At 43.1% G+C, this 26616-nt stretch overlaps 2 protein-coding genes across 2 annotated transcripts; one reads left to right on the forward strand and one right to left on the reverse strand.

The window, feature by feature from the left end:
• The first annotated feature begins 810 nt into the window (after positions 1-810).
• On the forward strand, positions 811-5538 carry igfbp7 (insulin-like growth factor binding protein 7). Its single transcript, XM_077532810.1, has 5 exons — positions 811-1326; positions 3045-3154; positions 3216-3323; positions 5075-5243; positions 5349-5538. Exons 1-5 carry the CDS (start codon positions 891-893, stop codon positions 5369-5371), a joined length of 846 nt encoding a protein of 281 aa, XP_077388936.1. The 5' UTR covers positions 811-890; the 3' UTR covers positions 5372-5538.
• polr2b (RNA polymerase II subunit B) lies at positions 5539-25960 on the reverse strand. Its single transcript, XM_077532809.1, has 24 exons — positions 25794-25960; positions 24819-24891; positions 24561-24711; positions 23343-23455; positions 23055-23274; positions 22521-22679; positions 21147-21311; positions 20877-21073; positions 17955-18074; positions 17697-17883; positions 16560-16703; positions 16335-16474; positions 14227-14338; positions 14004-14158; positions 13051-13249; positions 12716-12884; positions 12452-12643; positions 10521-10771; positions 10361-10450; positions 8801-8908; positions 8622-8735; positions 8383-8543; positions 7642-7837; positions 5539-5718 (listed from the first exon to the last, which is right to left on the reverse strand). Exons 1-24 carry the CDS (start codon positions 25810-25812, stop codon positions 5629-5631), a joined length of 3525 nt encoding a protein of 1174 aa, XP_077388935.1. The 5' UTR covers positions 25813-25960; the 3' UTR covers positions 5539-5628.
• Positions 25961-26616: the final 656 nt, after the last annotated feature.

The raw sequence follows: 26616 nt of genomic DNA on the forward strand, positions 1-26616 counted from the left end.
TCAGGAAAAAATATGTATTTGTATCTTTTCCTGTTTTGCAGCAATTAGCATTAGAATATAGCTAAGTTTCACCATTATTCACATTCCTGAGAAAACAGTGACAAAAAGAACTTGATGCAGAATGGCCCTGGCTGATCTCTTTTACTCTGCTGCCACCTGCTGGCCGTTTGTGTAATAACTACCATTTCTTCAACCGTTCTTTGCATTTAGGAGGCTGCGCATAGCCTTCTGCCTGCGCTAGCATTAAAAAACATGAAAAAATGTCTAAATAAGTATTTGGGACGGTTAAGACATTTAAAATAGAAGGTATTCATACATTTTTTTTTTATTTTTTTTTTGGAGCAAATGAGTTCATATTTCAGCACAGCACATGTGCAAGACGAAACCTTTTTGGACTTTGTGATGACGTGCCGATGCTTTTTGGGCTATTTCGTGTCAGGAAGGACAGCCACTGTCAGGGAAAAGCAGCACAATGATGAATAATATTTGATTATTATTAGTATTATTATTATTCTGAATACTAGCTGCCATCTGCCGCTTGAGCTCCAACTCGTCTGCGTCTCGATGGTGATCGATTTGACTGCTCTCGACTGGACAGAGACGGCCGACTTTTCAAATTGACTCGCTTTGTTTCTGTTGATATTCTCGCTTGGATTGTTGACATCAAGAAGCGACGATTTGTTTCAACACGATTCCTTTCAATTCAGGCATTAGGGTGTGTGCGTGTGGAACATTTTTAAGGGGGGTGGGGGGGGATGTTGTGATGTTATAAGTGCTGGGATGTGTTCACATGGCTCGCTTGCACACGCACACACATCCTGTCATAGGCGGAGCCTGGCCGGGTTGCCGTCTGTCTGCGTTTGTCTCTCATCAGAACTTTGGAGGTCGTCATGAAGTCCGAGTTGCATGTGTGGTGTTGGGGTCCGCTGGTGGCTGCGCTGCTTTTGTGCGTCCGCGCGGCTCCGGAGTGCGGCCCGTGCGAGCCGGGGCAGTGCGCGCCTCCTCCGTCCGAGGGCTGCGCCGCCGGTTCCGTCCGGGACGCGTGCGACTGCTGCGACCTGTGCCTGGCGGCGGAGGGCGAGCGCTGCGTCGGCAGCAGAAGCAGAGGCGGCGGCGGCGCGCAACGCTGCGGCGCCGGCCTGGAGTGCGTGCGCGCCGACAAGAAGAGCAAAGTGGGCGTGTGCGCGTGCAAGAGCCAAGATGAAGTGTGCGGCAGCGACGGCGTCACCTACGCGCACATCTGCGCGCTCAAGCGCGCCGACGCGCGCGCAAGCAAGCAAGGTCAACCGCCAGTCGGCGTGCGCAACAAAGGGCGATGCGCCGCAGGTGAGGACGCGCTTCCTTCCAGATCAATTATTGGACTTTGCCAAATTTTTCATTTCAGTTCGTTTTGAGTTGTGTTTTTTCATTTAATTCCTTTTTAGGGTGGTTTTGTAAGTTTTTAGTAGTTTTACAGATTTAATAAATGCTTCGTTTTAGTTTAGCTTCACTATTAGTTTTTTTTTTTTTTTTTTAAATGTTCGCTTGCAGCCATTTTCACAGAAGCAATCCGTTCCCTTCCGGATGTTTGACTGGATTTGGACTGATTTTGCAAGGTCCACACAATATTGTGATTGATTGCTATGAAAACATGGAATATATCAAAAGAAAGATTACAATCTCTTGTTTCATCAGGAAAAATAATATTTCTATTTTTCTCTGTTTTGCAGCAATTAGCATTAGAATATAGCTAGGGTTCCTCAATATTCAGATTCCTGGTGAAAACAGTGTCAAAAAGAGCTTGTTGAAACATGGCCCTGGTTGATCTCCTTTGCTCTGCTGCCACCTGCTGGCCGTTTTTGTAATAACTACCATTTCAGCAACCATTCTTTGCAGTTGAGAGGCTGCATCAAAGCAAAGGGGGTTGCTTCAGTGAAAATAGCAGCGAGTGAATGAGTTAAAATGCATTGTTGTTTTTATTTTGTTAAGAAAATTATTTTTTGAATTGTAGTTTTTTTTTGTGTTAGTTTTAGTTTACACAAATAATAAGCGCCGATAAACATTTGATTCAACAGCAACTATAATGATGCTAAGTAACAGTTTGATGAGCCAAATGACAAAATGTTTGTCATGGTCATGCTACGAGGAGTGGACGAAAATGGGACAGGAGGAGGGGGGAAAAAATAAATCAGCAAAATCGACCACAAAAACCAGTCGACATAAACCATCTGCCGCAAAAGTACAATGAATTTTAACGTAAGCGCATTTGTGTGAAGGGAAGCGAGCAACAGTGACTATCAAACAACAACTCAAGTAAATGTGTTGAAATTGATGATTTCAAAGAAAATGGACAAATCAAGTCAAATTGGGGGCAAACCTGCTGGACGACCACTAGGGGGCATTGATTTGTGCACAGGTTCTTTTGGGACACTTGACTCAATCAACAAGTTTCATCAGTGAAAAGTTCAGATTTTGTCCAGAATGAATTTGATAACTTCGTTCATTTTTATGTACAATTAATACCTTTTAAAAAGTCATTTTACTACTTGCCGTCTGTCAACTGATGATGACATCGCCTGTGCTGAGGAAGTAAGTAACGGCCAATCACGACTCACCTGTTGTCTGGGTTTGGTCAGCAAACTGAGCCATGATTGGTCGTTACCAACTTCCTTTGCACAGGTGATATCATCAGTCAACAGAAAGGAGAAAAATTACTTTTTAAAAAAGGTATTAATTGCACATGGAAAATAATGAAGTTATCACATGAATTATAGACAAAATATGAACTTTTTGACTGCTGAAAACGTCTCAAAGAGTCAAGTATCCCTTTAACCCTGACAAACACGTTCGTTTGCGGCGGTCACGCTGCGCTCTTCTACTGTCGAAGACCAAACACGCCAACACTTTCAAAAATGTCGCTGGTGCCAAGCTAGCAAAACATGTTTGAGCTCGCCATTATCATCCTAATCCCGCGGCTGGGCCGCCCTAACCCAAACACGGAATTCCTGAGCGAACAAGCGAGGCCGCCAAGCCAAACAGAATTCCTTGTGTTCGTGTCTGGGCAGCTCCCGTCATCGTTTCGCCTCCCGCCCGCGTCTTCAACGTCAGCGGCGCTCAAGTGTTCCTCAGCTGCGAGGCCGTCGGCGTGCCCACGCCCGTGCTCACCTGGAGGAAGGTAACAAGCACTGACCGTCATGATGACGATGATGAGGATGACGTCGTCCTCCCTCCCGCAGGAGACTGGCGGCAGGAAGAAGCTGTCCCTCCTCCCCGGGGACAGGGACAACCTGGCCGTCCAGACCCGAGGAGGCCCCGAGAAGCATCAAGTGACGGGCTGGGTTCTGGTCAGTCGCCTCCTTCAAAAAATAAACAAACAAAAAAACACTCCACAAAAGCAACATCCATTCAGCACATTTTACACACACAGAAGAGCAACAGAATTGAACCAAAAATCAAATCAATTGCAAACACAACAATTGATACAAACATGAACGTAACATTACAAAGCCAGTTTATGATAATATACTGACAGCAACAACAACAACTTTCAATTAGGGCTGCACGATATTGGAAAAACATGCGATATAGTTGCTGAATATAGCGACATCGATATTATTGCGATATTTAACATGTACCTAAAGAAGTGACATTTTTATTATCTAATGAAAGAATTACATTTTTTCATGCAGCAAAATTAGCAAAGTCACTGTATTCTTCGTTAATTCATTGCAATGACCTCTCAATAATGTTCAACTATTGGATGGCGGAGCACATTTTAGTTAGCGGCAGACTGGTCAAATTCAGATAGAACAATAATATTCCATATGAAACTTATTGCATGTCTTTACAATATGCATATTGCATAGCCCAATATCGCAATATCGATATTTTTTCGATATATTGCGCAGCCCTAATTGTCTTGTACTTTTTGGCCTTTTATGTTGGTACTTTCTTTGGTTTAGAGGTAGCTGCAACTTTGTGAATTGAAGAATGAAATGTCAACCATCATTTCAATCAAATGAAAATTCTGGTTTTTTTTTTTTTTTTTTACAAGAACTCAAAACAATCAGTAGACAAGTGTAGCGGACAATCCCTAGCTGCTTTTCCACCAACAAGCCCAGGATCTTTGAGTTCTGGGTAAAGGGAGTTCTTGGTTGTAAAAGTTCAGCAGGGAATTTAGAATTGCGTTTCCACAGTGTCTTACAGTTCTCGGTAATTCATTCAAATGAGTTTGATGAGCCCAGGCGACGTAAAAACAACACCCCCGCCCCCAAATTTGACCAACCAATCAGCCGTGGTCATTGCAGCCCGCCCCCTCAAAGTTCCTGCCTGGCTCTGCAAGACTCTGCTCCTGAGATAGTACTTGGATGCCCCCTGCATGGGAATTTCATTATCCTGGAAATTGTTGGTAGTGGAAAAACACGCAAACTGAATTTTACAAAGGTAAACTGAAAAGTTCTCCAAAAGGAAGCCAACACAATCTCCAACAATATAGTGACGAACTTCTGTGCTTCCCCGTACTCCATCAGACTAACTAATTAACCAAACAAATATAAATCCATTCCTAATTAAGATTATTATGATTCCAAAATTGTCACAAGAGCAAATCAGCATGCTTGAAGTGCCCCTAAATAATAATCAGTAAGTCCATGCAGCCACCAAATGAATATAAAGGTCCAGTACCTGATGGCTTCCCTGTCGAGTTGTAGAAGCCAATTCTCAATTATTCTTTTTTTAGACACAAACCTTGAAATTACCCACACGCATGCAATCATTTCTCATTTGAAAATCAACTCCAATTAAAATCAAATTAGCGACCCACCTGCCTTACTCAATGCGGACATAAAAAAAAAAAAAAAATCGTCCTCAAAGTACCTCGCAGGCTCACACCCATCAGGAACAACTCATCTCCCGTTCTCTTTTCTTGTTTATTTTTTACTTAATATACCAGAGTGAGCGAGTCGGAGAGTGAGTGAGTGTGAGAATGAGTGAGTGAGAGACAGAGAGAGCGAGAGACCGCGAGACAGAGAGAGAGCGAGACAGAGACAGAGAGAGAGAGAAAAATCATTTAATTATCAACTTACATTATTCTCAGATCTCGCCCCTGACAAAAGATGAGGCGGGAACCTACGAGTGTCACGCCGCCAACGCCAAAGGCGACGCTTCAGCAGTTGGCGAAATCCGCCTGGTCGCCGACATCCGAGACGTCAAGGTCGAGGTCATGGAGGAGGTCATGGATGAGGTCATGGATGAGGTCAAGAAAGGTAACCGCCTACCGGTTGGCTTTGTGCGCTGCCCTTCAAAATAAAAGCCCCCTGTCGCAGTTGAGACAGCAAACGATGCATGCTAACGATGTCATTTCCTGTCAGTGACGAAGGAGGAAGAGCTGTGAGCCGCCAATCGGCCGCCCGCCGCAGGAAGATCCGTCTTCCACCTCCGCTCAACGCTGACCTTACTTTTACTTTGAAATATCCCGCTCTCCTCTATCGCTTCCTTTCTAACGAGTAGAAAACGTCTCTGTTGAGCAAGACGTGTGAATAAAGCTCACCTGCAAGCGTGTCATTGTGTGCTCACATCACTTTTATTGTTGTTTACAAAAACGAAAGACAAGTAAAAAAAAAAAAAAAAAGGTGGTGCCAGATGCTCCGCCTACGTCGTCATCATCCGAGGAGCGATGCTCATGGACATCAACTCCTGGAAGAGAAGTTTGCACGCGTACGGCATGCGCACCAACGAGATCTGAAAAGGACACAATGCGCGGCCGTCACACGTCAGCAAAAGGATCAAGTATGGCTCCAAACTACAACGGCCCATTCTGGTATTTGGCAGGAAAAAATTTAATTGGGGGGTTGGAGGGGTAATCAAATAATTCCATGAATGCTTACAACAACCAAGTTGTGAATTGCATGCATGAAAGATTTAGCCGCCATCTTTGTTAGCGCAAATTTCCCATTCCCCAAATGCGGGTTTGACTGCAAGGAGTCGCTCCTCACTCTAGTGGACAAACCACTCCAGCACTTGAACGACATTTAGAGATTCTTGAGAAAGTAAGTGCATATCGTCTTGGCGTTTAACCATCAAAAATCCTGCCGATTGCAACGAGTTTGAAAAGGCCGTCAGACGATCGAAGCGGCTGGACGATTTTGAATTGGTCAACGGGCCCCAATGTGAACCCTTTTGGAATTAGCTGCATTTTTTTGCTAACAAATGAGAAGCAGACCACATTTCATTATCACCAAATAGTGTGACGAGTAGTGGTAATTTTATCTACCATTTTTAAATTGAAAAGCTTTTTTTTATCCAGTTTCAATCACGCTTGTTAGTTTTTATTATAGTTTGTCAACCTCATCCTGTTTTTATTTCGTCCATTTTAGTCGACTATAAATATATCATTTTAGTCAAAGAAAACATTTTATTTGTCTAGTTTTAGTCAACAAAAACTCAACATTTTAGACTTTTAGTCAGGACAATCTTTTTTTTTTTTTTTGTCAGCAGATGATATTGAACATTTCAGTTCTAAATCTATTTCACAATTTTCTCTCATCTTTTTGATGAAAAACAACTTGACACACAATTACATGGCTACTATGGCTTGATGCTACTAGCTAGTAAATTAGCCAGCATTAATGAGCAGTCACATTAACATTATTGTTGGACCGTTATAGCCGTTGGATGAATGTTACGTTATAACTATAATTTACTTTTTTTTTTTTTCCTTTCGAACGTTCACCGTGAATCCACCTCCTGACCATTCCATATGTTTGTGCATGTTCCTCTCACAAGCTGCAGATTTGTGTGGGGTGTGTCACATGATGTGACAGATTAGCAGAGATAAGGTTTTTAAAAAATCTGAAAGTATTTGTCTCGTTTTTAATTGATGAACTAAAATGTCCATAGATTTTATTCCAGTTTTTATTAAGTGATGTTTTTTTTGTTTCATCTTTATTAGTCGCAAAAAAAAAGAAAAAAAAAAGAAAAAAAAAAGAGAGAAAAAAAAAAGAAAAAGACTGATTTAGTCCCACTTATTGTTTATTAATGAGGGTTTTTAGTCTAGTTTAGCTGTTGAAATTATTTTTTGTTTAGTTTTCATTGACAAAATTAACACTAGTGACAAGATGTTAAGTCAAGCTGCCCTGTACTATTTATTAAAAAAATAGCAAACAAAACAAGAAGCGTTGGCTGATGGGAAGTGTCACAAGCCAAAATGAACAACTGTTAATTCACTTTCAGGATGCGCCAAAGCTCACAAAGTTAATGTCAAGATTTAGGCGACTTGCAAATAATTACTTCAATAATCAATTCTAAATTTTCAATCCATTTTTGTTTCATTTGTTTAAAATTTCTATCACTTTTGAAAAGCAGGAAATGTTTCAAACAGACTAAATCAATCTCATGTTCTGCTTTGCCGTTGAACAATCGGCAAAAACGCTTTTCCAAATTCAAAGGAAATTTGTTTGCACAACAAATCAGAAAAGAGGCGGGAACAATTTGTGGGCCTCCCAACGATTCATTGATGAATTGTTTGCACTTTTTTTGTAAGATGGCAAGTTGAGCTAGTTGTCATTAGGGGCGGCCGTTGTGGAAAGACGTCAGACGAAAATGTTTTTGTCAACGCTTGTGACTCGAATGACTTCACAAAGTGTGTGCGAGCGCGCACGTTACCTGCGTCTTGTTGCGGCAGCCGCGACACTCGTACGTGTGAGTGCGCGTGTTGGCGATGGCCATGAGTCCGCACAGGTTGCACACGTGCACTTGGTAGGGATCCGACGCCTCGAAGAGACGCTCGCGCAGGAACTGGGCGGCGCCGTGAGCGATCTGGCAGTCGCGCTCCATCTCGCCAAAGCGGAGGCCGCCGTCGCTGAAACGCATGGCACACACGCGCGGGTCAAACACACCGAGTAGCAGAAAAGCAATGTTTTTCAATTTCATTTCAATTAATTTTTTTTAGCATCACAATCATTTATTCATTGACAGATTTGCAAAAAAAATAAAAAATAATCAAAAAACAATCGTGTTCATACAACTGCGTTTAGGGCCACGTATTTTTGTTATTATTTTTTTTTAGATGGTGGGTGCAATATTCCGAGACAAAAAAAACTTGTGAATTTGAGACTTTAGGAAGTGGCAAATATGCGAGAAAAAATACCTCATACATTTGCGAGTTTAGAAAGTGGCAAATTTGCGAGAAAAAAAAAAAATAATAATTTTGTGAATTTAGAAAGTGTCAAATTTGTGACTTTTTAAAGTGGCAAATTTGCTAGAAAAAAATCGTAAATTTGCGAGTTTAGAAAGTGGTAAATTTTCGACTTTCTAAAGTGGCAGATTTGCAAGAAAAAAAAAAAACTAACATGAGAAAAATTCACGTCAATTGATTAACAAATGAAAGGCGACGTTGGGTCTCACCGCGATCGTCCCTCCATGGGCTGCCTGTTGAGTATCTGCACGGGCCCGCGGGCCCTGGAGTGGATCTTGTCGTCCACCATGTGTTTGAGGCGCTGGTAGTAGGTGGGCCCGATGAAGATCTGCGACGTCAGCTTCCGGCCCGTGAAGCCGTTGTACAGAACCTGAGTGCGGTCGCACGGAAATAGCCCGGTCAGTCGATAGAAGCAAAAGTGGGCGTGGTCATTCCTAGTCACGCTCACCTCGTTTCCCCTCAGGTGGTATCCGTACTCCGAGAGCAGGTTGGACACCTTCTGTACGTTGACGGCGTCGTTGAAAGGCGTGGCGTCGCCAATCTCGCCTTTGTTGGCCGAAACCTGCGCGGAGGAGACGACAAGTCGGACTGTCAAAGTCCCAACGCGAGCTGGTGGGTCCGACTCACCTTGCCCTGCAGGCACTCGATAAGATGGCCGACAGTCATTCGGGACGGGATGGCGTGCGGGTTGATGATGATGTCGGGCGTGATGCCCTCGCACGTGAACGGCATGTCCTGACAAACAAACCAATAGGGGCGATTCTCATTTAGTACAATTCAAAATCAATTTTAAATGTCCCAAAATTGATTTTATCTCAATGATTTGAGACTCTCTTGCCCTTGTTTGTGTACTAGGAACGCTGTTCATGTTGTACCCGATTTAGCCACTTAGGGGCAGTGTGGTTCCGTGCGTTTCGATTGTAGCCACATTAATGCCAAAAGTTATGCCAATAAAAGTTTTTTTTCATATGCTGGTAAGTAATGTTAACTCATTCACACGGTGACAAGTAGGGGTGCTAAAAAAAAAAAATCGATTCGGCGATATATCGCGATACTACATCGCGCGATTCTCGAATCGATTCAATAAAAAAAAAATCGATTTTTATTTTTAATTTTTATTTTTTTAAGAGCTCAGAATTGTTCATTCGTTAGTCTTACCGATTCAACGTCTTATCATCATTGCCTTTTTTTTTTGTTTTTTTTTGTGTGTGTGTGAATCGATTTTTAAACTTCCATTTTTAATGGAAAAATATTCAACAAAACGTCTGACTTCGGGTTAGGATTCACACCTTGAACGGAACATTAAGCCTTAATATTTTATTTTAATGCTGTTCAAACATGAAACAGATTACAACCTCTATAAGACTGAAATTTCAGATAAATAAATAATACATTTTCATATAAATCTTACACTCTACAAGCTTACTGATTAGTATTTTCTAAATTTGAATGAAAAAAAATCGCAACAATCGACTTATAAATTCGTATCGGGATTAATCGGTATCGAATCGAATCGTGACCTGTGAATCGTGATACGAATCGAATCGTCAGGTACTAGGCAATTCACACCCCTAGTGACAAGTATACTTGTCAATTATAATTTTTCAGAGTGGGGACAGATGGGAAGAATCTGATTATGCTCCACTGTAAATGTCAAACTTGGAAACAACTTTAATGATGCCCAACCACCGGTAGATGACATCAATGCGCCCTTTTATACGAAATAAACAGTTTCAGAGTCCATGGGAGAAATGGCTGTATTTTGGCAAACCTACATTTTTCTCCTGTCAATTATAAAAGAACAGGATGGGGCAAAAAGTATTCTTTTCTGTCATTTGGTAGATTCGGCTTATATATAATTATTGAACATAACATCGCGTGGGTATTAAAAACTTGGAAATTTTCTAAAATGGCTAGCGTTTTATATGAATGAGTAGCTGTTCTTTTGAGGGATAAAAGTACCATGAGTAGCGCGCTAATTCGCATTAATGAGCCAGACTAGATCATGACAATTATTTGCGCATCTATAAAATGAAGCAGAAATCATTGTCAATCAAATCATTTTGAAAATTGATTCGGAATCGAATCGCAGAGCCAAAAATGGTAATCAAATGCCGAGAGAGTAAAGATTTCCACCGCAACGCTACAAACCAAGCAAGCTTGACGACATCGGCGAGGTGTTTTTACCTCCTGCCTGTACTGGATGCCGCAGGTTCCCTTCTGTCCGTGCCTGCTGGCAAACTTATCTCCGATTTGGGGGATCCGGACCGAGCGGACCTGCCGTGACAAGCGAGGAAGACGTGAGGCCAGGCGGTTCCGGGCGTGGCGTGACGACGGCGAATTTTACCCGAATCTTGCAGAACTTGTATCCCTCCTGGTTGAGTGTGACCATGACCTGGTCCACGATGCCGGTCTCGCTGGTGCGGAGGAAGGTGCTGCAGTCGCGCTTGGTGTAGCGCCGGTTGCTGCTGTCCAGCTCGTCGTCGTTGTCGGGCAGCGTCACCGTCTTGCCGATGATCACGTCCTCGCCCGAGACGCGCACGCCCGGCGCAATCAGCCCGTCGTCGTCCAGCTTGTCGTAGATGGCGTGGCGCATTCCTAAGAGGCGGTGATGCAATCAGCTCACACGCCGCATGATGACATACGCTATGATGTCACATCACGTCAGAAGACACTGACGTGTTTTACGTGCAGTAAACCACCCTTTCAAATGCCCAACGTTTGCCTTTTGGAAGGCGTGTCAAAACCAACAATAGGGATGGGTGCCTTTCACATTTGAACTGGTACTCTTCCAATACTCGGTACCAGTACTCAATGGTGCCAATTTTCCGTACTTTTATTTTTTTGCTTAAATTTTATTTTTATGAATTTATTTGGGTGGTAGTAAATGTTCATCATTGTTTATTTAATAGTAAAATCTTTTTAAAAATGAATTTTACAATTTCCTTTCAATATATAAAACTTGATAAAAAAAAATAAAAAAATTCTTTCAAACGAGCCAGAGAGGAATAGTAAAAATAAAGGTTTAACATTTTACAATTACTTAAGTATAACTAATAAACACAAGTCAATACTGTATTACAAGAAAAAAAAAAAGTGTCAATCAATGTGTGCAATGAACAGCAAATATATAAAATTAATATTTCATGTAGGACTCCGGTTCGAGTCCAGGCTCCGGCCTTCCTGGGTGGAGTTTGCATGTTCTCCCCGTGCCCGCGTGGGTCTTCTCCGGGTACTCCGGTCTCCTCCCACATCCAAAGACATGCATGGCAGGTTAATTGGGCGCTCTGAATTGTCCCTCGGTGTGCTTGTGAGTGTGGATGGTTGTTCGTCTCTGTGTGCCCTGCGATTGGTTGGCAACCAGTCCAGGGTGTCCCCCGCCTACTGCCCAGAGCCAGCTGAGATAGGCGCCAGCACCCCCCGCGACCCTTGTGAGGAATAAGCGGTCAAGAAAATGGATGGATGGATAATATTTCATGTTAACTTCATTTCTTGTGCAGTTTATTTTTTTATTTTATTATATTGTACGGTTGCCTTGAGTGCCTTGAAAGGCACCCAGAAATTAAATGATTTATTATTATTATTTAGGGATGCACGATAATGCTATTTTCAACAGATAATGATAAACCAATAATTTAGAAGTGCCGATGTCTATAACCGATAAGTAAGCCGATAACTGTTTGCAAAATTAACTTGAATACAAATATACTTTCGAGTCCTACTATAAATCTAACAAATACATTGAAACATTGTATAAACTTTGCACGATGTTTCAATGTATGTGAAGCACCATGAAGCTGAATTCTATTGATATGAGCCACAACCACAACAGATGGACCAACGTGGCATGTCTATAATTATTGCTGGATTTCTTTATCTGGTTTATTTGTATGAAATCAATTTGCCTATAATTATCGGTAGATTTCTCTTATCTGGTTTCTGTTTGACGTCAAATTGGTCGATAATTGCCGATAATTATCGGCCACCGATATTATCGTGCATCCCTATTATTATTATTATGTAAAGCCTGCCACACGATGAGCTTGATGTCACGTTGGACTGAAATATAACAAAAATGACAGTTGGAAGAGGACAGGACATGAGCAAAAGAGAATAATTGGGTTCCAATTAATCACTTGAATGCACGCGAAATTAACGAAATTGATTTTTGAATTTGAATTTTTTTTGGTTAGAGTTGACTCAAATAAGCTTGCCGTCCTCACGATAAGCTGTGACAATGCGATGGTTTTGTGCCGACGGTGGGCGCCGCTCGCTCACCCTGGCATGTCTCCTTGGTGGGCTTCTCAAAGACCTCCTCCTGGTCGAAGCCCTTCTTGGACTCCTGCTCCTTGTAGGAGCGATAGAAGACGGACCGGAAGAAGCCTCGGTCCACCGCGGAGCGGTTCATGATGACCGAGTCCTCCTGGTTGTACCCCGTGTACGAGGCGATGGCCACGATGGAGTTGATGCCTGAAGACAGGCGGGAAGCGCTCGTCAGCGAACGAGCGGTCTCTGCGCGCATGTGCGTTTGCACGCACTTACCTGCCGGCAGCTCTCGGAAGCGCAGGTACTCCATGGAGCGCGTGGTGACCAGCGGCTTCTGCGGGTAGTAGAGGACGTGCGCCAGCGTGTCCATGCGCACGTGGAAGTTGGTGATGTAGACGCCCATGGCCTGCTTGCCCATAGCCGACTGGTACGTGTTCCTGGGGGACTGAAAGATGCAAAGAGAGCTGCAAAACACTCAATCCGGCTCGCCTGGCTGAGAAACGTTGTGGTACCGGCCAACGGCGTCTAAACTCATTTGACCTCATTTGCCTAACCAGCACCGATACCCATACCAGAATTGGAGCAAGCGGACGGACGGACTGACGACCGACCTGGTTGTGATCGGGGAAGGGGATGATGGAGGCGCACACGCCCAGGATCATGGACGGGTGGATCTCGCAGTGGGTGTAGGTGGAGCAGTAGGCCACGCCTTTCTCCTGAAGGTCATCGGGGGTCATGGCCAGCATCACCGTCTCCTCCTCCAGCGTGTCGATGTACTCCACCACGCCGCTCGCCACCAAGTCCTGCCAACTGGAGACACGCCACCATATTTGTCTTTAGAAACGCATCAATGTGAATTTCTGCAACATTTCATCAACAAATTGAACACAAATGTGTTTGCTTCTTTTACAGGCTGCCACGAGAGGGAGCCTCTTGATTTTGGGGAGCTGTGATGTGAAATGCCAGGATGTGGCAGCCATTTTGCACTCACACAATAGTGGGAATGTGACGATATATCGATATATCGCGATAAATCGTGATACTTTGTCTCCTGATAGATTAGCGACACGCAAGCACGGTAATATTTGTAGTTGATATACAGCCACAAGAACAGCTCCATTGTTGATGACTTTGTGAGCAATGACTTGGTGGGCCACTAGGGGGCATGCCTCATAAGAGTGGCGGGGAAATGGACGCAAGTCTTCAGGTGAAGAAGACTCATCAGCGCTCTTTGACTTGTGTTTATCTGTCCAGCAACTCACTCACTTTTGCATACGTTTCAATAAAAAATGTGGATTATATCTTAAATTTTAACATTTTAAAACATATTTTATGTTTATGTCTTGAGTAGTTTTATCATAGATGATTGAGGACCAATATATCGATAATCGCGGTATTGTCACATTGTGAGATAATCGTTATCTTGAGCTTTGTGTCGCATATCATATTGTATCGCGATGTACCCAGCGTTTCCCACCCCTACACAACAGCAAAACAAAACTTGTCTATCCAGTTATGAATGGGACGATATGAAAAAGTGATATTTTGTCCCCGCCTGTCCCACCTGTAGTTGTTGTACTCTCTTTCCTTGAGCTGGTCGATGTGTCGCCTCTTGAGCAAGAGTTTCTGCTTCTCGACGATCAGAAGCGGTCTGCAGATGCGTCCGGCGTCCGTGTAGATCCTGATCTCGCGCTCGCGGATGTCTCGGATCATGGACACCTGGCAGGTGAGAGGCCAGGATGAGAATGACGAAAATGACGAGGAGGAGGAGGAAGTGAGCCAGTTACCTCGGACACGATGATGTCCATCTGGCGCCGAAGCTTGCGCAGCGTGTTCATCAGCTGCTCGGGATCCTTGTGGATTCCCACCCAGCAGCCGTTGACAAAAATCTTGGTGGCGCTGTCGTGTCGTGACGCACAATCAACATACACACACCACAAAATGTTGTTAAATGATAATATAGTTGAGTTTTTGTCAAGCCCATTTCTCGTGGCGCACTATCCAGCCGGCTTTCCATGTCTCCCTATTCCCAACCCAGGTGATTGTAATGAGAGCTCACCAGCAAGCCTGAGATGGAATGGGAAGACACGGAAAAGAGGCTGGCTGGTGTGGGGTGAGGACCAGGCCTGACAAACAACTACAGACAGACTGATACGGTTTTTTTTCGGGGCCGATATTGATACCGATTATTAGTAGCCAAGGACGCCGATAACCAATATTTGGGGCCGATATTAATTTTCGCTAAAAAGGGAAAATATTAGCATCAAATTTTGGGAAAAAATACAAACTCCAGCTCGTATTATTATAATTATTTTTTCTAAATTTTAAAGCATATGTTTATGAGCAATTTTTAGGCTTAGTAAAATAGTCAAGTTTTTTTTTTTTTTTTTTTTTTTTTTTTTAATCTTCAACAGACATCTTTTTTAAAATTTAACCAGTTCCGGGATCTTCCGGGGCAGTAGCATGTTGTCAAAAGTGAAATAAAAACAAACAATTGTTTTCTACATCATATAAAGTCTTACAAAATTTCAAAATATCTTAAGTATTACATTTACATTTTTACTGATCTTAGTTTTAATTTCAAACAAAAACAGAAGGTGGAGAGAGTTCCCAGGGTCGGCAAAAATGAAAATCAAAAGCATTTATTTTTTTTATTTTTTTTATTTACATTTAAATTAGTTCCCTTGGTTTTTTTTATTTTTCAATGAATCTGTTATTGGCCATATGATTCTTCAAAATGGCCGATGCCAATATTCGTCAAAATGCTGAATATCGCAATCCGTAATAAACAAAAGGTAGTTGTCGTCACAAACGTGCAATATCTTCCAAGATGGAAATCTCTTCAGCTGACCAAAACATGCAGAGGAAGCAAAAAAAAAAAAAAAGTTGCAAGCAAAAATACTCCAATAAAAGTCAAATGCATGCTACATTTAAACCACTGCAGTAAGGACAATACATGCTAGGGCTGCACAATATATCGAAAAAATACCGATATAGTGATATTGGCCTATGCAATATGTTTGACATTTCTTAAACATGACAAAAAAGGAGAGCAGACACTCAGTTGAAAGCTTGTGAGGAGAGAAGAGAGGAACTGACTGATACAATTCACAACTGCACCCCTCCTCACCCTCTCTTTTTATTTGGTTTCCACGTCCCTAGTTACATGGATGTTCCAACCCTAATAAAGCAAATGCAAAACAGTGTACTTAACGAAAACGTGCACTGCCATCCAGTTGTTGCACATTATCGAGAGGTAATTATAATTAAGAATACATTGACTTTGATTATTTTGCGGCATGGAAAAATGTAATTCTTTCATTCGATCATAAAAATGTCATTTCTTTAGGTACATGTTAAATATTGCAATAATACCAATATTGCTATATTCAGCAACTATATCGGATGTCGCATGTTTTTCCAATATCGTGCAGCCCTAATAGATGGCAAAAACATGTAAACGTAGTACATTTGTGGTCACAACAGAGTGGTTGTGCTCGTGTTGCCACGACAACACAGTCATCAAAAGTGGTCGCAAGGGTGAAGGTATCATAGAGTCTCAAAGTCAAAATGGTGACGTTGGGAAATGTGGAGCCAAGATGACACCTCAACGTGTGCGCGCGCGCGCCTTTGTCTTTACTACATTGTGGGGCCCATACACGTATGTGATTTCCCAGGGTTGTGGGGACCGACGTGAAATTATAGGGACATTTTGGTGGGTGGTCCCCACAAATTCAGACTGACCTCTTTTTGAGGGTCAAGACTTGCTTTTAGAGTTTAAGTTTAAATTGGATTTTGGTTGAGGTTATTGAAAGGCATTATGTCAATGAGATGTCCCCACCATGACACAAAGACAAACAATGTGTGTGTGTGTTTGTGTGTGCGTGCGACTGACTCGGCAATGGCGGCAGGCGAGATCTCTTCCAGGTTCTCCATGCTCCACTCCTCTAAGAACTCCAGGATGGGAGAGGGTTGTGATCCCACCGAGATGTAAGCCATCAGGGCCAGGTTCTTGACCAGACCCACCGCGTGACCCTGACCAACACACAAACACACACACAATCAGGCGTTTGCTTCTGTGGCGTTGGTTTGACGTGTCGTCGTTTTGAAGAGCACTGACCTCGGGGGTCTCGGCGGGGCACACCATCCCCCACAGCGTGTTGTGCAGCTGCCTGGGTTTGGCCAGTTTGCCGTCGCGACCGATCGGGGAATTGACGCGGCGCAGGTGAGACAGGGTGGAAGCGAAGGTGAGCCGGTTCAGCACCTGCCGTGAGAGCCAACAAGCGCTCGGTCACATGGGCAAGGAAATGACGTTGCGTCTTGTCAACGTCACGTGTCATGTCAAATGTCCTTGGTGTTTGCTAAAAGTAAAGACAAAACTAAAACTAAAATTCAAAAAACAATTTCGTTACCAAAATAAAATAAAAAGGAAAATGCTCTTAAAAAACAAAACAAAACAAAAAAAACTAACTGAAACTACATTTTATGTTAACAAAACGAACTAAAACTAACGATAGCAAAAATGTCCTTTGTTTTAGTCTTTGATCATTAATGAGCCTTTGGGGATGATTTGAAATGTGATTTGAAATACAGTACATTTATTTTGATATGAATCAGAATAAGGACGTTTGAAAGCGTGTCAAGGGTGAGAAGGTTGGTCATCCGGGGGGGACTCAGAATCGAGCCGCTGCTCCTCCACGTTGAGAGGAGTCAGCTGAGTTGGCTCGGGCATCTGGTTCGGATGCCTCCTGGACGCCGCCCTGGGGAGGTGTTCTGGGCATGTCCCACTGACGGGAGGCCCCAGGGACAACCCAGGACACACTGGAGAGACTGTCTGTCTCTCGGCTGGCCTGGGAACGCCTTGGGATACCGCCGGTGGAGCTGGTTGAAGTGGCTGGGGAGAGGGAAGTCTGGGCTTCCCTCCTAAAGCTGCTGCCCCTGCGACCCGACCTCGGATAAGCGGTAGAAGATGGATGGAAAGTGTGTCAAACACAAGCACATCATCGAGCAGCAGCCAATAGAAAAGCATCTACTGATGCTGTTTTTTGAAATATTGCGTACAAGTAATACACATAAAAAAAAAAAACTAATACTGAAACTAACTCAAACTAAACTAAACCTAAGCATTTATGAATTAACTAAAACTAATACAAAACTAACAGAACCACCCTGAAAAATAACTCAATTTGAAAAACAAAATGCAAACGAAATAAAAAATGCAAACTTTCAAAACTCCTACCATCCTTCCCTTGCTTACCTGTGAGACACCGGCACGGGCCTGGTGGGCCTTCTTGACGTCGCCCCAGTTGCCGGTGGCCAGCGAGTACTTGAGGCCATCCGAGATGATCCTGGTCTTGATGGCCAGCTCCAGATTGAAGTCTTTGCCCCGGTCGATGAACTTCTGCGCATAGATGCGGATCTCCTTCAGCAGGTTCTTGAACATCCTGACGCCAGATGACAAGTTGGAGCGCGCGCACAAAACAGCAACGACAACGCAGGTTTGGCATTCACTGACCCTCGGAAGAGGAAGGCCAGCAGCGGGCCGGCCAGGTCCAGTCTCTTGTTGCCGTAGTGATCTCGGTCGTCCAGCTCGCGTCTGCCCAGGGCTGCCAGCAGCAGACGGTGCACCATGTACCTGAACGGCAGTCAACGCAACATCCGCACATCAAATCACACGGACAATATTAACGCTTCAATTCATCATCACCATCTCAATATGTAACAAGTACTTTGCTGCGGGCAGTGCCTTCAATTGGGCGAGCGAGCGAGAGAGAAAAAGTGAGGGCGCTTTCCCAAAACAACAAATTTACCACATCAAGCTTTGACACTCAGGGATGACTTCTCTTCTCTTGGCAGCTTCTTCCATTGGCGTGCAGCATCACAGTAAAATGCTGCTTCACCATGTTTGCTTTGAAATCTGGCAAGCTTGCTGGCTTCATCCATTTGCATTTGGACTACGTCTGAACCATTATGGAAAATAAGCGCCCCCCCCCCCAAAAAAAAATAATTAAAAAAAACGCATTATCATATGTGATTATTTTTTTTCAAGGTCCTTTTCCAGGGCTCGAAAGTACGAGCAAATGTGGGCAACTTTCAAGTGCATGCTGGTGACAAAAAATACCACTTGCGAGTGCATTCATGCACATATGTTTAAAACATACGTTGGAAAGTCGCCGTGTCCTCCGCTGGCTCTCCCGCAGCAACGAGAGCGCGCCGACTCAATCCAATAGTATTTGAGCGAAACATGAGCCGCTGCAATGTGATTGGTTGCCTACTTCCTGATCCACACAGAATACGTGTACCGCGCAGACTACAATTTTTACATACAACATATTGTAACGAACTAAGTGGTTGTGTGTTCTGATGTTGCCACTTATGTTGAGCACTGTTACATCTGACTGCTAGTGAACGCAACACAGGTCTCGCAGGAGGGAGGGAGGGGAGGAGGCGTGTGGTTTGGTTAGTGTTTTTTTTTTTTTTTTTCTCCGACTGCTAGTCTAGAGAGGTTGTACTCTGTCCTCTGGCGTCGGCCACTGCCAAAAGTGGCGTTGTTGATGAGAGGACTAAACAGGTGATATCCCAATCAACATTTGCTGGTGGCATTTTTACAAAACTTTACAATATATATGGCGCTTTTCCACCGGACTGGTTCAACACGGAAGTGTCATTTTTTTTTGTCCCCGCATGTCTTCATTGGACTCTTTTCGGGGCCAAGCGGTTCCGTTGTAAACCTTTTCGTCAGTGGTTCTGCAGCGCCGCTCGTCGGGGGACGAGGGGGGCTGTGTCGTCACCTGTCATCTGATTGGCCGACAGCAATGCAACAAGCAACGCTGTGGCACACGCCCATTTCCTTGTTTTGTGCGAGAGAAGCAAAGGCGCCCGCTGGTCTTTGCCAAAGTCATAAAAATACGGTACATACAATCAATATAATCATGTTTTACAACAACGCTGAACTATATTTACAATTTAAAAGGTACTTGTGGATGGATTTGTAATGTTTGTGGTTACATAAAAAAAAAAAAAAAGTGCACAACATTGGCTGGTGGTGTTTTCCCATTCACGTGAATGAGATCAGCAGAGGCAGAGCTCTCCATTCACAAATAGCTTCTCAATATTTCATCCATGATGGGCCATATTAAACTGTAAATATGGTTCAATGTTGGCGTGACTTGCCACTCGTGAAACGTTATGGCAGATCCGCACACACTGGGTGGGGAACGCAAGCTCGGCTTGGAAGGTTCAAACGATACAGATGAAAGGAGCAGGGGAACATCGGCTGTGGAGCAGGTGAAGAATTATTATTATTATTTTTTTTAAAGTACTGATTTTTACTAAACAAAATAATGTTCACATGAGCTAAGTTATACGAAATGATTGACTTGTTTTGATAGCCACTGCCGTTGCAGGCAAAGCTCGTGTTCCAAGCAAATATTTCGAGTTGCATATGCCTAATAAGGTCATGCTGTACCTCCACAAAAAAATGGTATGACCAAATCCTGTGCTGTGCGACCAACTAAAAATCTTACTTGCACCAGTGCTACCAGTGGAAAAGATTGTGTAGAGCCCTGTTTTCAATCAATTTATTTTACCCAATAAAAAAAAAGTTAATTATAATAAACAATATCAGATCTATTGTAGATTACAGGACCTGAAGATAAATATTTTCTACTACAATTAGTTGGTTACAATTTACTACTTCAACATATCCAACGTTTCATGTTGCATGAAAGATGATATGTAAAACACTGCACTTTTTAAACATTGCATTTACCAATAAATACATTCAATATATATATATTAAAAAAAACAAACAAAAAAAAACAAAAAACTTAGTGATCTCCAGTCAGTAAAGTCACACATGCTAAAGTGTAGGCAAAGTCAAATGATATCTGCTAAATGCTCACATGACGTATCATTTTGCTATTTGATTTCAAAAACCACTAGCATTCTCTAGCAATTCTTGTGGGTGATTTCCCATGATCTTGACAGCAACACAGACTTTTGTTTTGGTAGTGCCTTCCGAGCTGTTGCGTTCGAACCCGCGACCTCCTGGTTCCTGAGCAACGCACTACACCAAGTGAGCTACTGAGCAGTATCAGAGAGTAGCTAATGCCAATCAGTTGTCTGTATGGAAGTGGGACTTAGAAAAAATTCAATGTCAGCCCCATTGAAAATTAATGAGGTCAAAATGTATCTTTAATGTTAAATTGTGTGAGTATTGTAAGTAATGAGGAATCAAATGATATATACCCCGGAAGGCGTGAATTTTACAAGCAAGTTGAAATTTGAACGGTGTCAATCAGAAGTATTATGTGGGAGATGTTTCTCGGCAAAAAAGTGAGGAGAACAAAATACGAATAACATATCATTCCCACAATAAAGTTGAGTTGAAACAAATGAGCCACGACTTGACTTTGGCGCTTTGTGTTTTGCTCACCCAAGGAAGTACGCCTTCTTGGTCTCGCAAAAGTCGCTGACCCCAACGTGCGGCAGCATTTCTTTCTGCAGGACTTCTTTGGCGTACTTGATCCGGCGCTCTTTGGTGACTCCCGGTTTGGCCCCCCTGGATCCGATGAAGTTGAGGGCCACGTTCTGTTCCTGGATGACGAAGGCTTCGTCCAGCGACGGCTTCACCTGAACAAACGCAAGCGACCCGAATCACGACGAGTCACGCCTGGCGACGCCATGCGCGAGCACGAGTACGCACCATCTCCATCATCTCGGGGTCGTCAAAGTCGTAGATGATGTGCTCCAGAATGTCTCGGTCCGACACGAAGCCCAGCGCTCTGAACACGATGATGATGGGCACTTCCTGGCGGATGTACGGCAGCGTGGACACGATCCTCTGCCCGATGGCACTCTTCTTCACACCCTGACACAAAACATACGCAGCATCATCAGAGACGTGCGGGCGGACGACCGTTACTTTCATCAGCTGTCCATCGCATTTCCCATTAACTGATTAATCCGATTACAAAATACATTCCCATTCCTTTATTCCCAAACAAGACAGTGCAGGGGAATTGGTGACAATTCAGTGACTGACTTGCTCCGTATTTTCGATTAGAAAATGGGCAGAAATGCCAAGTGCTGATATGGCTGGCTATCGATTCAGAGTTCCAAAATCGTTTCGGGTCACATTCAGTTTTCCATTCAGTTAAGGATTTCATACAGTAACAATTTTAATTTGATATGGAAGACATTCTCACAAGTAGCAATGCTGCAAATAGAAAATTATTGCTCTTACTTGGTGCATTAGTATGGGAAAAAAAAAAAAAGAAAAAAAAAGAAAGAAAAAAAAGAATATTTACATTTAAAGTTGAATCCAATGCAGTTACATTGATCATGTAGGTATGTTTTATTGAACATGATATGATCAGAACTATAAATGACAATTTAAAAATCGATTCCAACCAATAAAGTAGAAAATAAACTGGACTACTCTGAATAACAGAAGGGCACATTTGAACAACAACTTTTTGAATGGCATATTTCCATGGTTTAATTTTTTGCAGAATAAATTTCAGACAATTTATTTCAGGATCGATTCATGGCTTTATGAATGGATATTGGCCAATGAAAACGAATATTGATTTGATAGATTGATTCTTTTTTAAACCCAGCCCAAATTGTTGTTCTCCAAAGTAAAAGACAATTCTGCAAATAGAAAATGGAAGATTGACTGTTTGAGAGTAAAATTTGGAGCTCTTGGACAGTTGCAAGTTAAACAAGGACCCAAATGATGAAAATCTCTCCTCTTCAATAATCACCAATAATTGCGGTTTTCCGTAGAACCTACAGTATGCTCAACCTTAGCTGAAAAACTCACCTATTCACATTTGTGGGTCTTTTTCTGAAATGTCGCAAGATGGCACCATGTCTTTGTCTAATCGGAACGCATTGGAATTTCTCTTCATGTGTCTTCAACCATTTTCAGCATTCAGGGTCATCTACAGGTGGTGCCATTTTTTTTATACTGTCCACCCCCCCACAAAATACAATGACTCTCCTTTCCCACATGCCAGAGAATGACCGTGACAAAGCGCGGCGTGAGCAGCTGAGCTGCCTGCTTTTGTCCTACCTGTCCTCCTCTTGCCATCATGCTGACCCAGATGGTGCTGGTGGGCCGTGACGAGTTCTCCAAGCAGGATCGGCACTCGCCCGTGAAGGCGTACTTGGAGTCCTTCTTGGCAAACACGTACACCGTGTTGGTGGCCATCTTCTCCTGGGCGATCAGCACCTGAACGCACCGTTGCACCTCACGTCACCACACGTGCACACAAGCCACTTGCAGGCCGGACGGACACCTTTCAAAAGCGTTGCAAGATGACGGACAAATGTACTCAAGACTGATCATGTCTTTTTAATATGACATTTGTAATCATCTGCCATGGAATCCATCACAATGATGAATTTTTCTGGCAAATGTGACAAACCATCAATTTATGTTTGTGCATTTTCCAAACTTCCAATTTGAAATGGTGTCTTGCTTTTCAATAAAAGGATGATGGTCTTTGAAAAAATGTCAAGAACTAATAACGAACGGTTGTTAATTGTTGGTGAGGTGCAGTGCTCTCTCACTGGCGGCTTTTAACGATTTCAAGGTTTTTCTGACCTTCTCGGAGCCGTTGATGATGAAGTAGCCGCCGGGGTCGAGCGGGCACTCGTTGAGCTCGCACAGGTCTCGGTCGGTGAGGCCGCTGAGCAGGCAGTAGGTGGAGCGCAGCATGATGGGAATTTTGCCGATGAAGGTTTTCTGGTGCTGCGTCTGCAGCTGCTCCTCGCCCTCCTTGATGATGGTCTTGGTGATGTCCACGTAGAGCGGGGCCGAGTACCTGCCGGCGAAGACGGACAGGTGAGAGCGGCTTCTGGAGAACAAGCGACGAATGATCGGCGAACCTACGTGAGGTTTCGCAGTCGGGCCTCGTTAGGCATCATGGGCGACGGGGCGCCGTCTCGTTCCCAGTGGGTGGGCTTGGACAGGTAGATCTGCTCAAACTTCAGCAGGTAACGCGGCTGCAATGCAACACAAGTCACTTAATTTGATTGCGACCGCCACTCGCCACTTCAACGGCGTCACGTCAATCCAACAACAATGTAGAAAGAAAAGACGAAAACAGACGTCATAAGTGGCCACCATCTTTGTGGGATTTTCTCAAGAGCGCGAAATAAGCACACACTTCAAATCAACATTCTTTTTTGCTGACAAACACAAGCACTCAATCAATCGGAATGACAAGAAACAATATCCCATTTGTTACACATTTCAACATTCTTCTGGGTTAGGCTTGGTCCAAAATAAAAGCCATATGAATTCATATGGATGGAATTAGAGGTGCACTGATCACAATTTTCCGGCTGATCACTGATCTTTAAAAAAGTCTGACCTGCCGATCACAAATTTTTTTTCATAACAAGCAGCGTATACCTTCAGTGTTCCAATCTTAATGTATTGGAAAACATTGAACAACATGGGTGAAATAATACAAATGGCTTATTTTAATGGCACATGAATTTGTTCTCTTAAATCAAAATTTAAATCCTATTCGTTATGTCAGTAGCAGAGGACAGTGGCTGACTTTTTCACACCTCTGAGGAGGGAGATGAGATTGGTGGAAAAGATCGGTTCATTTTGCCGGGATCGGCCGATCCCAGTGCACCCCTAGATGGAATGCAAAGTTACTAACGGTTTTGCCTTGCGGTTGCCACACCAACATGAACAAAACTCACATGACAACAATTGTACAAACAAAAACTTTCACTTTTTATCTTTTATCGATGTGGACTGCACTTTTTCATGACTCAATTTATTTGCACACTTCATGTATTTCAAAAAAAAAAAAATGAAGCCACCCCAGACCCCGCCCACGGTCGATAACTGCTGATAATTAATTGGCAGTTTTCTGTATCATCTGTATGACATCAAACTGGTCGATAACTGCCAATAATTATCGGCAACCAATATTATCGTGCTTCCCTTCTAAATAGTCAAAGCGCCAAAGCGTCAAAGTGCCAATCTGGCAATCAGGAAATGACAAATGAGCAACTGACGCCTTCCCGAGGCCACAAAAGGTTTTTTGGTCGGGCAATCGGCGCAGACTCGGAGCTTGACACAACTTACGGGCTCCTCCACCTCTCCCGAGGTGTGCTGCGCTTCGGCCTGCAGGTCGATGGGCGGCGCGTCTTCCACGATCCGCTGGACCGACATCTGGATGAACTCGTCGAAGGAATCCAGCTGCTGCCGCACCAAACCCTTCTCGTCAAAATAGGAGCTGCAAATCAGGCCGCACGCACGCCGATTGAAGACCTTACAAGCTGCAGGAGATCCCGCGGCCGACAAAACAGTCGCCCGTTCCGCTTCACATTCACAACAACGCACCTGATGACGATCCAACAGGCTTCCTGCCACAGATCCGGCGTGATCTCGTCGTCGTCTTCATCGTACTGGTTATCTGCACATACATGTGAGAATATGCAACCGGAAGTAAGAGTCTCGACTTGATTGAGAGCTCGCCAGGCTTTTCGGGGAAACTCGTGCGATGCATGTTTAGCCAAACTTAAGAAAGTTGCACATTTTGCCGTCACCGGCAACTTTCCTGAAAATGGCGCCATTTTACCATCAATCGCACGAGAACTACAAGTACAAATTCTTTGGGCTATTTGATTCATTTCAATTCCATCTGATATCGATTACTTATTCAATTCTTCTTAACTGTCATGATCATGTTCAAACTCCACAAATATTCAAAGTCCAAAGTAAAGTTTGCAGAGGCAGTTAACTGGTCAAATGATTTTGTTTATGATAAAAGTATATGTATTACAATTACTTTAAGTGTTAGACAAACATTGACATCAGCAAGGATGAGATTAAATATAGTTTCGTAATCTAATTCAATAATTGGAAATACAATTTAATAAATATTCGGAATTGTCTTAAAGTCTTTCATAAATATAAGAAAATACTTTTAAATTCACGTGAACAGTAAATTTCAAGAAAACAGTAAGATGATAGAACACCCTCTTTATTTTTTAAATTCGGCTCAAACTTGATATGTGGCGAATACAAGCTCCGAACAGTCAACTTTTTTTTTTATTTCTTTCTCTCTCTCTCTCTCTCTCTTTTTGAAATAGGATAGTAGCATATTGTAAATTCCTAATAGTGAAATAAGCGACTCAGTCTTCAATCTTTGATGGGGTTAGTCCGGTGTTGGTTCATCACTATGGAGGATGCTAAACTATGCTAAGCTAATGTGGTCAACGGCGGCGACGCTGTGTTGTTTGCCCAAGATGCGAGCGTTAGCTGTCTCCTTCACAAGCGGACGACTCGATCAAACGTTCACGTTGAGGAGCTCACCTTCGTCCTGGTCGTACATTTGAAGCCTGAACAAAGAAAGCCGCTAATCAACAAGTCCTGATTTGACGCCGAAAATGACAACAACGCGACTGCGCGTTTCTTCTTCTTCTTCTTCTCCTTCTTCCACTCTCTTCTTCTCCCTAGGAGTTGCTCTGACTTGCTGCTCAACAATGAATGGCGCGATGACGCCTCCCATGGTCAGACTCGGAACTGCACACCAGGCCAAGACTTTTGAAGTCGCGAGGCCGCCATATTGCTCCTCCCAAGAAACATTTCTCGGTATACATTTACAGTACCCAAATTGGAGAATATTTGAAACAGTACTTACTTAGTAGAAACAGCATGATTTATGGTGTTTTAAATGTATTAAACAAAATCAAGAGGACTTCAGACATTTTACAACTTGCCTTAAATACATGTATTAATTATATGCTTCATGATGTTTAGTATAGGAGAAAACTTGTATTATTATAATTATTATTTTTATGTAAGAATTCGAACTGTAATTCAACAAAAGATGCCTCTGCCAAATCTAATATTGGGCTCTAAGGAACTGAGCAATAAAAGAGAAAAAAGGCCAGGGGGTCTTCAAAACACCACATACTGTCCACTTGTTTTTTTTTTACTTGTTAAAAAATAGTGACCAACCCCGGCCCCGGCTTTCTACTATAAATGCCTATGAGCTGTATCTGTCTCATCTGTACGTATAGCTTATCGTTAATACAGTAGTCTGCTGGCACGTTAGAGTAACAAGATGGCCGCCTTGTGACTTCAACGGCTTGCACTGGTGTGTCGGGCTACTGGCTATTTTTCGATTTTTAAT

Source organism: Festucalex cinctus, chromosome 9 (assembly GCF_051991245.1).
Source record: "Festucalex cinctus isolate MCC-2025b chromosome 9, RoL_Fcin_1.0, whole genome shotgun sequence".
Lineage (NCBI taxonomy): Eukaryota > Metazoa > Chordata > Actinopteri > Syngnathiformes > Syngnathidae > Festucalex > Festucalex cinctus.